General features: G+C 40.4%; 1 protein-coding gene across 6 annotated transcripts in view; it reads left to right on the top strand.

The window, feature by feature from the left end:
• Positions 1–393: 393 nt before the first annotated feature.
• The window catches only part of OPHN1 (oligophrenin 1), a 618,968-nt gene continuing 605,792 nt past the window's right edge, over positions 394–13,569 (top strand). For 3 of the 6 annotated variants that reach the window (XR_006710966.1, XM_045472065.1, XM_045472064.1), the window contains exons 1-2: positions 416–523; positions 1,116–1,273. Coding sequence is in view for 4 of the 6 variants with exons in the window: in XM_045472065.1 (XP_045328021.1) it covers positions 1,120–1,273 (154 nt within the window). In the remaining 2 variants the exon portion in view is untranslated. Of the gene's footprint in view, positions 524–864; positions 976–1,115; positions 1,274–13,569 lie in introns of those variants that run through there. The other 3 variants (XM_045472066.1, XM_045472068.1, XM_045472067.1) reach the window with 3 other exon arrangements.

Below are 13,569 nucleotides of genomic sequence, written 5' to 3'. Positions count from 1 at the left end.
GGAAAGAGCAAGGGAAAAAAAATACAGCCAAGTAATGGGAAGTGAGAGATGGCCTCCCACCATTGATGCCTCCCTGTTCTCTCGCTCTTTTTGGAAACTTTCCACTTAGAAGCTCCAGAGCAGCTCTCTTGCCCCTCGAGGCTGGGCTTGAGGAATGAACCTGGGGCAGGCTGGGAAAGTCTTGCTTTGAGAGCCGCCGCCCTGGCTGAGTGGTGCGGAGATCGCAGGGAGGAGTCATGGGACGAGAAACGGAAAGACTACATCTCCCAGGCCGCCACGCTTTCCAGCTGGAGTCCCAGGGCGCCGGCGGCTCCCCAGTTTCCGTAGGGAAGCGCCGGGCTACTGCAGCTATTGTGCGTAGTGATATCGCCCTCCTCTTCCCTCTCGGGTGTCTAGGGTGGAAGGCTACGTTTTATTGCCTCCTAGGCTTAACCCGTCCGGAGACTAACAGGATAGCAGGCCGGCTCCCTTGGACCAGGAAGAACTCTTGGGAGCAAGAACACTTTGGTAACGCAATCCCAGGGTGCGTGGAGAACAGTTGGAGAAGGAGCCGGAGTGCTGAGGCTCGGCACACGGGTTCGCTGGGGTTGGGCGGCAGCTCTGGCTTTAAGAAGGGGGAGGGGACAGTACAATCAGGGCTGCCCGCGGAGTTCGGCAAAGGAAATCTTCAGCTAGCTCGGGAACAAGGAGCGAGGAGAGGAGAGTTCCAGCCCCAGCGCTCACCACAGCCTACACCCTGGGCGGGCAGAAGTGTCACGTTTGCAGTTGCTCTGGAAGGATCCCGCTGCTGTCCGGGGGCAAGCTGGGCCGCCTGTCTGGGGAGGCAATGCGTTGGGGGCATGCTGCTTGCTAGGCAGAAGAACCCAGCCCGGGTCGGACCGCATTAGTTTGCTTTGCGTGTCACCTGAAGCAATTACTGGCCTCCCGCTTCCGGTACAGGCCAGCCGGCTCTACCCGGGAATCTCAACCGAACAGGTACCTGTCCTCCAAAGGGAGGGAGGCTAAGAATTTCCCAGGCGGGACCCACACTCAATCCTTCCCATCTACTCCCCTCTACTGTGTTGCTGATGCTCTTGGTCTTTGTGTCTTTCTTCTCTTTCAACCCTCGCCATCAGAACCATGGGGCATCCCCCGCTGGAGTTCAGCGACTGCTACCTGGACAGCCCTGATTTCCGCGAGAGGCTCAAGTGTTATGAGCTGGAGCTGGAGAGGACCAATAAATTCATTAAGGACGTGATCAAAGATGGCAACGCGCTTATCAGCGCAATGAGAAGTAAGTGGAAGGCTTCGATGGATGAGCCGTTTCCTTGAGCCAGTGACTCTGGCCTTTAAGCTCTTCGACACTACAGGGAAAGGGAAGATTCAGGGTGATTCCCAATCCTGTTCTCTTAGGCGAATGGGTTTCTGAACACTTCGGCAGTGGGGTCAGTAGAAGTGGAAGGTGGTGGCTATAACTAGAACTTTGGGCCTTTCCCTTTAGTGGCCTTGACCTTATAAGACAGGATCTGTACCTGTGCCAAGGAATCTCTTACTCTGCACCTATTCTTACTTGGCAGGTTGTTCAGAGGGGGCAATTTGCCTGTACTGTCAGACATGTTTAGTGCTCATGTTTGGGTAAGGAGACATCCAAGCTGACCAAGGAACTGCCCCTAGCACTTCCTAGAGAGGAGGTGATTGAGGCCGGCAGCTTGAGTAATGATTTGTCCCAGCCCGTAGTCGCTACAGATACAGATGGGGGCAGAAAAAAATTCCCTATCTCAACTTGTTTTCCAAGGAAAGCACCTTTGCCCCAGTGATTTTTTTTTTTTTTAAGTTACTGAGCTAAGGTTTTGGTCAAAGTCAGTCTAAGCTCAGAATTATTGGATGGCCTCACATTCCACTGCATTTTGCTTGGGGGTGAAATAAAGACCTGCCTAGCACCTGACACAAGGATCCCAGCCCCCCCCAGGGAGCATATTATAGGGCCAGGGTTAAGAGCCACTGGTCTGCAGGAATCTCACCTAACTTAGCTTTCCCAGTGGTCACAGCTGACAGCTGTGGGACCCTACCCCCTTTCCCTACTTGTGGAGTTTTTATTTCTGCTAGTTGGCAGAAGACTTAGAGTAAGAGAAAGAATAATAAACATTCCTGACAGGAGTGCAAGCAAGCTAGCCTTTTGTGCCAGAGTGTACCCAGAAGAATGGGGGGCAGTGATTGGGTAGAGTGATCATTTTTTCCCTTCTTGGCTGAAAAATGACTGCGAAAAATAAAGTCACTGGTCAGAGTTACTTGTAAATATGTCCTATATATTTGTAACATTTTTCTGAATGGATTTATCCCCAAAAGACTGTGTCCAAGTCCAGTGTGGTGACCTCCTTTGAGGCAAATACAGCCAATGAAGAACAGGGAGAAAGGCAGTGGTAACTGCTTTTTTATGCAGCTCTTACTGATTTGCTCCTGGGAGTCCGCTTTCACTGCTAGTGTTGTCTGCACATTTGGTCAGAATATATGAATTGTCCAAGTTCCTGCCAGTCACTTGATTGAGCTTGATTATTTAACGCTTTGTACTATTGTGGTCTAAATAAGAGCACACTCTTGGCAGCACCTTAAAGATGGGGTATTTTGAAATACTGATCCTTAGAGATTTCTAGGCCAGCTTTTGGAGTATGTTCCCACTTAATCAAATTTATTGAGAGGTTAAAGGTATGCAGGTTATACCACAAAAGTAGTTAGAAAGGTTGAGGACTCATTAAAAAGGAAAGAGGAAAATATTTGGATTAAAAAAAATTACTTACTGTGATAAACTGCTTGGTGTAGCCTCTGCAGTCAAATATAGCTTGTCATAAGCCCCAGGAAGGGGATGGTTTTGAGAAGTATATGCTAAGCAGAAAGTGTTTGTGCTAAAAAGTGACCTGCTAAGGCACAGCAGAGAGATTCAGATTTTTAAGAAAAAATAAACAGTGCAATAAAACATTTGAGGAAGGGCAAATTTTTGTAAGCTACGGACAAGTCATGGTTTTTATTCCTTCCTTCTTTTCTGAGACTAAGAGTGGTAAGAGTCAATAATTATGCAGGCCTAAACTTTGGCAGATGGGTAGAAGATCCAAGAAATCATTTTGGCCCATGGGGCTTCTGGATATTCAGGGTGGTTTTCTGTTTGTGAATATACATAGAAAGCCAAAATAGGACAGGTAGGAAATAAAACAAAGCAGCTAACCCACACTCCATTTCTTTCCTTTAAGTTGCACGATTCTAAAAACATGATTAGGTAGAGGCACAAGCGGGATGTTTCCTGCTGTCTTGACCACAGTAATGTTGATACTCCCACTCTACTTCCTCACACTGTGCTAGCTTTCTGAGAATAAGTGGGGAAGCAAAACAAAGGTATGCTTTTGCTTTGTGTGGAGGAAATAGGAAAAGAGAACACCGGAGCTGGAGTTAGAAGACCTGGCTTCACCATCTTGGGATAAGATGGTACAAATTGCTCTCTTTATCTGTTAAATGGGGGGAATTATACCCACCTCACAGGGTTGTGGTGAGACTCAAGGGAGTAAATAGATTATGAAAGTGTTTTGTAAATGGAAACAGCTAAGCATTGGAAGTTGTTGATAACATGTCTTTAGGCTAATAATGTATCTGCTGGTGAATGTGTATTTTTTAATGAGGTTTCTGAAGGGAAATGCATAAGCAGAAGTAGTTGGAAGCATATTTTTTGCTGTCATCTTATTGGAAAATGTGACTCCCTTCATTGATTGGCATATGTCAGCAGTTAATTTTGTATTCATATGTGGGGATTTGTTTTGGCAGTTGGAGTCTGGCATTAAAGTCATGAAGAATTATAGACACCTTTATATTTAACTTACTAAACTGACTATCAAATCAAATGGCTAGTGTTTCTAGGAACCAATGAAACTTGGTGCATTGTGCTGCAAAAACTAGTTGCAGTTTTTGTTAGAGTTGTTAACCTGGGTGGAACTTGATTTCTATGTTTATTCTGCTTGTGTCTGATTTTGTACAGAGCTCCAGATGAGGTTTCAGTCACAACTGTTTGTGATGATTTATTCATTAAATGTAGGTCCCTTTTGAATATTTACATTTACTTTTGTACTCATAGGTCATTGATGTTATGAATAATACCGTTTCTCCCTTGGGGAAGTGGTTTATTTCCCCCCCTTAAATGTGATCCATTTATAATTGTTGGAGTACAAGATGATGATTATAACATAAACTAATGGAAAATAAAAACACCATCACTGAAAGGTGAATGTATTTCCTGCTTTTCTGTTTGTCCTTTGTTTTTCTGTTGGGAGTTTGGTCCCTGATGTTTGAATATTTTCTAAGCACTCACACTAGGTATTATTCAGAACAAGTGATGTGGCTCCTTCTTATATCACAGTGCAATATAATACACTTAATAAATGCTATATATAGTTCACTGAACACATACCATTCATTCAGTAAATACTTGTGCCCATACTGTATTCAAGCCAGTGTTCTCAGGGCTATCACACGTGTGGCAGAGTAAGTCATAGATGGATCCTGCCATGAGAGAGTTCCTAGACTAGTAGGAGAGACAAGACATGGGTAGAGTTCACTATCATGTATATCATAGATATGGATCAGAGTCATAAGAGTGGAACAGGTGGCTACTGTGGCACATGACACTAGCAGGAGAGCTTATTTCTTGGTGGGAGGACAAGGAAAAGTAAAGGAGGAAGTAACATTGGAATTGGGCAGAATTAATAACACTTATTGCTTGTTTAACTGTTCCCATGTGCCAGGCATTAAAATATCATAACAGCTTATGAGGTAAGGATTATATTCCCATTTTATAGATGAGAAAACTGAAGTTCTGAGGTATTAAGTAACTTTCTCAACTAAAAGGGGCAAAAGTCTGAATTAGAACCCAGACCTGACTCTAAAGGCCCTGCTTATTTTGCTGTGTTGGACTGTATTCAGGGCAAGGATTTCTTGTAGTAGGAATGATATAAAGAATGTAAAGGGCCAGCAGATAATTCAAGTCATCTGCAATATGTAGGGTGCAGGAAGGAGTTTTGGGAGATGAGGTTGGAATAGAAGGTTGAGGACTTGACTGTGCAGCAACCTATTAAGTACTTCAGATTTTCCTTTGTAGATAGCATAAAGATGTTTTTGGTAGGAGAGAGGCATGGTTTGAGCTGTGCTTTAGGAAGATTCATCTGAGCGTGACATGTAGGGTGCGAGCAACTCCACACAAATATTTGTGACTTTTAGAAGTTAATTGGCAGCTTTAAATTCTCTTTGATATAGCTCAGGGGTCAGAAGGCCTCTTCTATAAAGGGCCATATTTGAAAAAAAATTATTTAAAATTTTTTTTAATGTTCATTATTTTTGAGAGAGAGACAGAGTGAGAGTGGGGGAGGGGCTGAGAGAGAGGGAGACACAGATTCTGAAGCAGACTCCAGGCTCTGAGTTGTCAGCACAAAGCCTGGTGTGGGGCTCGAACTCAGGAACTGTGAGATCATGACTTGAGCTGAAGTCGAACGCCCAACCAACTGAGCCACCCAGCGCCCCTAAAATTTTTTTTAATGCTTATTTATTTTTGAGAGAGAGAGGGAGAGAGAAGAGAGAGAGAGAAATAGAGAGAGAGATCATGAGTGGGGTAGGACAGAGAGGGAGAGACACAGAATCCAAAGCAGGCTCCAGGCTCCGAGCTGTCAGCACAGAGCCCAATGCGGGGCTCAAACCCCCAACCCTCGAGATGATGACCTGAGCCAACGTCGGACACTCAACTGACTGAGCCACCCAGGCACCCCATGTAAAGGGTCATATTTTAGGCTTTGCAGGCCATACAGTTTCTGTGGAAATTACTTAACTGCCATTGTCATGAAAAAGCAACCATAGATAATATGTACATGAAATGAAAGTGGTTGTGGTCTAATACAACTTTATTTATTGACATTGATACATGAGTTTCAGTTAATTTTCATATGTCATGAAATATTCTTCTTTTGAATTTTTCAACTATTTAAAAATAGAAAAATCATTCTCAGCTCAGCTGGGGGGGGGCAAACAAAAATAGGCAGCAGGTTGGGTTTGTCTCACTGGTGGTAGTTGGCAGACCTTTGATATAACTAGTTAACCTAAAAACCCCAAATGGATTTTTATTGGTAAGGCACTGAAAATAGCTAATGGTAGAACATAATGCCATATTTCACATTTCCATCAACTAGGTTTACCTTGGTGTGCTGTTAATTATGCCCAATCTGGATTTAGGGATCATAGGCTCAAATGTGGTCAGAGGCCAAGGAGAAAACAGAAAAGTATAAAGCTGTTGGACATGGGTTAATAGGACTGGAGTGATTGGGGTAAAATATCACCCCTTTCAAATGGACTTTACCTTCTTTTAAAAAAAAAATGTGATAAAATACATCCACAGCCTATATTTAATCAGGTTGCAACTCCAGAGCTAGATGATCTAACTCTATTAGTCTATGAGTCTTGGACACTAATGGGCTAGGGAAATGAAAGACAATAGTCTCCAGATAGAGACTTCTCTGGGGAAGTACTACTGGCCACTGTTTGCAAATGAGCAGAGGCAGAATGATAGTATAATGGGAAAAAACTCTAGACATGATGACTGGATAGTTGGGTATGGTTCTCTTACCAATGGGGTCTGTGACCTTGGGAAGTCATTTTGCTGGGGCCCCAGGTCTGCAGCTTTACAAAGGTAGGGGTAGGCAGGAGATCTATAAGCTCACTTTCAGCTCTAACATTCCATGACTTTTTTTTTTTTTTTTTTTTTTTTTTTTTTTGCATCGCATATTGTAGTTTAATCATTTGGGAAAGGAATGACTAACCCAATTATAGGAAGTTATTTCATCCCTATGTAAATTTTCACATTATTTTAATGTACATGTCAGTATTTAAATAGAAAAAATTAAACAATATTAGTCTTTCAAAAACCAAGGATAACATACTTTATGTATGTTTGTATATATAAAACAGATGTCAGAAAAAAAAATAATTTCCCTAAGCCCACCCATATACATGTACAACCACACATACATAGGCTGTCTAGGACTAATGAAAACTTATGTTTTAAAAGAATGCAAAAGATGCATTCTGTACTAAAAATGTACATTAGGTTGATAAATAGAAATAATATAATTTGTATAGGTTTTATAACCTAGTCTTAAATTAAAAAAAAATATTACTTTCTTATATCCTATACTTTTAAAGACAAGAGTTTTAGATGTTTATAGTAAGGTAAACCTTTTGGGGGTGCTTGTTCAGCTCTTGCTTTGACAACTGGGGCACCTATGTGATAAGTGCTTTCCTGGAAGGATGGGTTGATTCCATCTTTGAGGCAAATTTGATCTTGAATATCCTTAGTGGAGCCATCTCTACCTTGACACAGAAATAACCTGGTTGCTAGTTCCAACTCTGTCACTAGTTTGCTGTATGGCATTGAATACATCTTTAGCTTTGTGAGCCAGAGTTTTCCCATTTTTAAAATTGGAGTTTGGGTCAGTAAGCTTTAGAGTTCCTCTTGGTTTTATTGTTCTCTATTTTCTGGGCTGTACCTATCTTGCTCAAATAGTCAAGCAACCTAAATTGGTTCTGTTATAAACTTTAGAGCCAAATAATCTTTATTCTGGATGAGCAGGCAAGGGGAAAATCAAACTGGTATGTCCAGTATGCATAGATGACTTGAATCATGTTAACTTATCTGATTATCTTCTTTTTTTAAATATTTATTTTTGAAGTAGAGACTGTGTGAGTGGGGGAGGGGCAGAGAGAGAGGGAGACACAGAATTCAAAGCAGGCTCCAGCCTCTGAGCTTTCAGCACAGAGCACGATGTGGGGCTCAAACTCATGAACCATGAGATCATGAACTGAGCTAAGTCAGATGTTTAACCGATTGAGCCACCCAGGTGCCCTCTGATTATCTTCTTGATGAATGCTTCTTGAAAGATGTCAATCTGATGCCCTTTAGTTCTGTCCTGAATAGCTCTGTAGTGAGAGTGACCAAAGCTTTTAATCCCTTTGGGGTGGGTGTAGTGTAATGGTGTGCAGGGAGGAGTTGGTGATGTAATATACATTCTCAGCAGATATCCTGTCATTATGCTGGTGGTATTTGTACTTTGGAACACATGGGGTTATGTTAGATATTCTCCGAAGTCAGATCAATGTAATGGGTATGTCATATGATATTACTGTTAGTAGATATTAACCAGTGTCAAAGGGAATTTGGTGGAGGCATTATTGTCATGTTCACTGAGGGTCCTCAGAAGACTAGATTCCAATGTCCAAAATAGTTGGACTAGTAGTGCTGTAGGGAGTAGGGTGGAAAAATGAACCAAACCAGCCTTGCAGTGTGACCATTTATAAGATTTTTTGTGCTGGGGAGGGGGAATGGTACTGTCATGGGGTAGGGAACATTATGGCTTGACTTGCTTGTTAAGGAAGGGTTTTCAATCAAAGTTAATAGTGATGAAGGGAAGTTACTTTTCAGCTTCATTTTTATAGCCTCACTTTTTATTTTTATTTTTAAAAAATTTTAAATGTTTATTTGAGAGAGAGAGAAAGAGAACAAAAGTAGGGGAGGGGCAGAGAGAGAGAGGGAGACAGATGATCCAATAGCAGAGAGCTCGAACTCATGACCCATGATATCATGACCTGAGCTGAAGTTGGATGCTTAACCAACTGAGCCACCCAGGCGCCCCCAATGTAGCCTTACTTTTTAAAGCATAGCCTCAAACTCGTTTAATATAGCATCTGTTTCTCTAATCAGTTACTACAAAAGTTTCTAGAGTTTTTTTTTTTAAGTTTATTTTCAGAGATAGAGTGAGCTGGAGAGGGGTTGGGGCAGAGAGGGAGAGAGAATTCCAAGCAGGCTGTGTGTTGTAAGTGCAGAGCCTGGCGTGGGGCACAAACCCAAAACTGTGAGATCATGACTGAATTGAGATCAAGAATTGGACACTTAACTGACTGAACCACCCAGGCTCCCCACTACAGAAAATTTCTAAAGCCTACGAAGACCTAGAAAGAGATATGGTTTACCAGGAAAGCACCCTGGAAATCTTGAGTCAATTTTTTTTTTTCCTAGTGGGGTAGAGTGTCCTCATGATGCTTTGTTGGGCTTGCATCAAGTGCTAAAGCCTTGCACAATATAAAGCCAATTCAATTTAATTCAACATGGATTTACTAAGCACCTATATGTGTCAGGTACTATCTTGGGAATTGGGAATATAATGGTCGATAAGGCTGCTATGGGCTCTCCCTCTTGGAGCATACATTAAACATCTGATTACTCACTTAAATAATTTAATTACAATTGTGAGAAGAGCTATGAAGAAGTTCAGGGTATGATGAATATTCTTTCACGTTAAAAAGAGGGGCTTTGTGGGGGAAAAAAGGGAGCTAGATCATAGGGATGTAACCATCCATAGGAAAAAGAATAAACTGAAAAGGAAGAGCTCCAAAGTCAAAGCTACCTGTTTTACTCTCTTGGTAGTTAATAGTTCTGATAATGAGCTAGACTCTTCAAGTTAATGGAGATTTTCTCAGAAACAGACAGGGTATGTATATCTCATGTGGACTTTAGGGAAAATTTAAAGTACCTACTATTTCCTTCTTCTTTTATAAGTATATTAATTTTTTTTTGATAGATAACACATGAACATGGTACAAAATTCAAAAGGTACAAAAGGCTAAACGTTCTCCCTCCTCTTATGTCTCAATTCCCCCATTCTCCACCCTAGAGGCAACAACAGGTAGCTGTTTATCCTTTAAAAAGACTTTACCCCATTGCTTCTTTTAACTTCTGCTTCCTCAGGAGTGTGTTTCATTGTAGGCACATTTCTAGCCACACTGGGGTAAGATTTCGTAAAGATTGTGTTTGGAGGGAATGGTAGATTAAAGACATCAGAGGGGAACCTAGGTGGCTCAGTCAGTTAAGTGTCTGACTTTAGCTCAGATCATGATCTCAGTTTGTGGGTTCAGGCCCTGCGTTGGGCTCTGTGCTGTCAGAAAAGACTGGGTTTGTAGCTCCTCAAAAACTGACACACCCAGAGTCTTGTCACTATTTAACCTGTCTCAAAGCTACCTAGAAAAACCACATTTGCAGGGCTTCTCCTTACTTTACCTGACTTAGCACTAGCTTGGTGTGCAAAGTTCTATTCCCAGAGTGTTTTACGTTACAGCTGCCTGAGACTGCAATACCAGTAGGGTAAGCAAGAGTCTGGCCAAAAACATGAAAAGAAGAAATGGGGAATGAGATACCCATCGGGGACTTTGGAAAACTCTGACATATTCCTGGAAATCTAGAATGCCACATGCATGCTCAGGGCTGTGCATGTGCCTAGAAAAGACCTGAGAAGGCTCCAATTTCTTCCCAATGGCTGAACTTGAAGCAGAGTTGTAAACTGCCTGGCTGAGTATTGAAGGAATGCCCCAAAATATACATAGAGCCCTTGGCAAAAGGTGGAAGACATAATGGTTCAAGACATTTAAGATCTCTGAAAAATCACTAGCTGGCCACTAAGCTAACTAAGCAAAGATGTCAGTGTCAAGGAATACAAACATTACATAATCAGTCCAAGAAAGACACCAAACAAAGCAGCAACAACAACAAGGATAACAAAACAACAATAGCAACTTTTGCTATCCTAGGGGTCAGGATCTGATTTCTAGAGGTACCATAGTAGATTGTGTTAAATGCCCAATTTTCAACAAAAAAATTATTAGGCATGCAAAACAAAAATGTATGGCTTATATGCAGGAAAAAAGCAATCAGTATAGACTGTCCCTAATATGGCCTAAATGTTAAAATTTAGACAAAAATATTAAATCAGCTAATATAAACATAGTCAAAGAACTAAAGGAAACCATGTCTAAGGACTAAAGAAATTCATGAGAACAATGTATCACCAAAGAGTTATTATAAAGAGATAAAAATTATAAAAAAAACAAGTGAGATTCTGGAATTGAAAAGTAAAATAGATGAAAAATTCACTAGAGAGGCTTTATAGCAGATTTGAGCTATAATAATCATAATCATAATCATAATAATAAAAAAATAGGATAGTAGAACTTGAATATATGTCAATTGAGATTATCCAGTTTGAGCAAAAGATGGGAACAAATGAAGAAAAATGACCAGAACCCCAGAAACTGTGGGACACGATCAGGTGTACAACATATGCATAATGGAAGTCCCAGGAGAAGATAGATTGAAAGGAGCAGAAAGAATACTTGAAAAAATAATCGCCCAAACCTTCATAAATTTGATGAACAATGCTAATCTCCAGATTCAGGAAGCTCAAAAAACTCCAAGTAGGATAAACTCAAAGAGAGCCATACCTAGATACATTATATTCAAACAGATGAAAACCAGAGACCAAATCTTGAAAGAAGCAAGGGAAAAATAACTCATCAGATAAATGGGATCCTTAATAATATTAAAAGTTAACTTATAAATAATCATGGGGACCAGAAGGCAGTGGGCTGACATATTCAACGTGCTGAAAGAAAAATAATGGCAACCAGGCATTCTGTATTCATGAAAACTATCCTTTATCCTTCAAAACACAAGGGAGAAATTAAGACATTCTGGGATAAACAAAAACAAAAACTGAGAATTTGTCACTAGCACCTGCCCTATAAGATATACTAATGGGAGTCCTTTGGGATGAAATGAAATAATGATGAATGATAACTCAAATCTGTAATAAATATGAAGAGTACCAGTAAGTTAATGATATATGTAGATATAAAAGACAGTATCACTGTCTGTTAGTAACTCTTTTTCTTCCCTACCTGATTTAAATGGCAACTGCATAATGCAATAGTTATAAAACTATGTCAATGAGCTAATGATATATAAAGATGTAACACATATGACAATACAGCAGAGAGGAAACATTTATACTGGCAACATGTTTCTGCATACTTTCTAATTAAGTTAAAACTAATCTGAACTAGATTGTCTTAAATTAAGATGGTAATTGTAATCCTGAGGTCAGCCACTAACAAAATAACTAAAAGAATATAGTGAAAGAAACAACACGAGAATTAAAGTAGTACAATAGACAATATCTATTTAACACAGAAGAAGGTAGTAATGGAAGAATAGAGGAAACAAGATAAGACATATAGAAAATAAAATAAATGTTAGACATAAATCCTGCCTATCAGTAATTATATTGTGAATGGAATGCACTGCAATAGAAAGGCAGGGATTAGCAAAATGGATGAATTGATTAAAATATATACTGTCTTGGGTGTCTGGGTGACTCGATTGAAAATCCAACTCTTGATTTTGGCTTAGGTCACTATCCCTGAGTTGTGGGATTGCATCCCTCTTTGGGCTCCACACTGAGCATGGAGCCCACTTCAGATTCTATCTCTCCATCTGTGCCTCTCCCCCACTAGTGCATGAACTCTCTCTCATATGTATGTATATGTATGTGTATATATATATGTACGTATATATATGTGTGTATATATGTGTATATATGTGCATATATATGTACATATATATATTTATATACACATACACACACATATACGTACATACAGTCTTTAAGAGACACATTTTGGATTGAATGACACAAATGGTGAGAATAAAAAGATGCAAAAATGTGCCAAGCAAACAGTAACCAAAGAGAGTTGTGGTGGCTATACTAATATCAGACAACATAGATTTTAAGACAAAATATTTTTGATATACAAAGAAAAAAATTATCATGGTAAACACAGCCCATATATCAGGAAGACATAAAATTATAAACATATGCATCTAACAACAGAGCTCCAAAATACATGAAGCAAAAGTGGACAGAACTGAAGGGAGAAATAGATACTCTAGCAATAGTAGCAGGAGACCTCAATATTCCACTTACAATAAGGGATAGATTATTTTTTTTATTTTATTTATTTATTTTTCTTCAATATATGAAATTTATTGTCAAATTGGTTTCCATACAACACCCAGTGCTCATCCCAAAAGGTGCCCTCCTCAATACCCATCACCCACCCTCCCCTCCCTCCCACCCCCCATCAACCCTCAGTTTGTTCTCAGTTTTTAAGAGTCTCTTATGCTTTGGCTCTCTCCCGCTCTAACCTCTTTTTTTTTTTTTTCTTCCCCTCCTCCATGGGTTTCTGTTAAGTTTCTCAGGATCCACATAAGAGTGAAACCATATGGTATCTGTCTTTCTCTGTATGGCTTATTTCACTTAGCATCACACTCTCCAGTTCCATCCACGTTGCTACAAAGGGCCATATTTCGTTCTTTCTCATTGCCATGTAGTACTCCATTGTGTATATAAACCACAATTTCTTTATCCATTCATCAGTTGATAGACATTTAGGCTCTTTCCATAATTCAACTATTGTTGAGAGTGCTGCTATAAACATTGGAGTACAAGTGCCCCTATGCATCAGTACTCCTGTATCCCTTGGATAAATTCCTAGCAGTGCTATTGCTGGGTCATAGGGTAGGTCTATTTTTAATTTTCTGAGGAACCTCCACACTGCTTTCCAGAGTGGCTGCACCAATTTGCATTCCCACCAACAGTGCAAGAGGGTTCCCATTTCTCCACATCC

Source organism: Leopardus geoffroyi, chromosome X, assembly GCF_018350155.1.
Source record: "Leopardus geoffroyi isolate Oge1 chromosome X, O.geoffroyi_Oge1_pat1.0, whole genome shotgun sequence".
NCBI classification, from domain to species: domain Eukaryota; kingdom Metazoa; phylum Chordata; class Mammalia; order Carnivora; family Felidae; genus Leopardus; species Leopardus geoffroyi.
The sequence above is the reverse complement of the archived record's forward strand: the minus strand, read 5'-3'. Positions and strand labels throughout refer to the sequence as shown.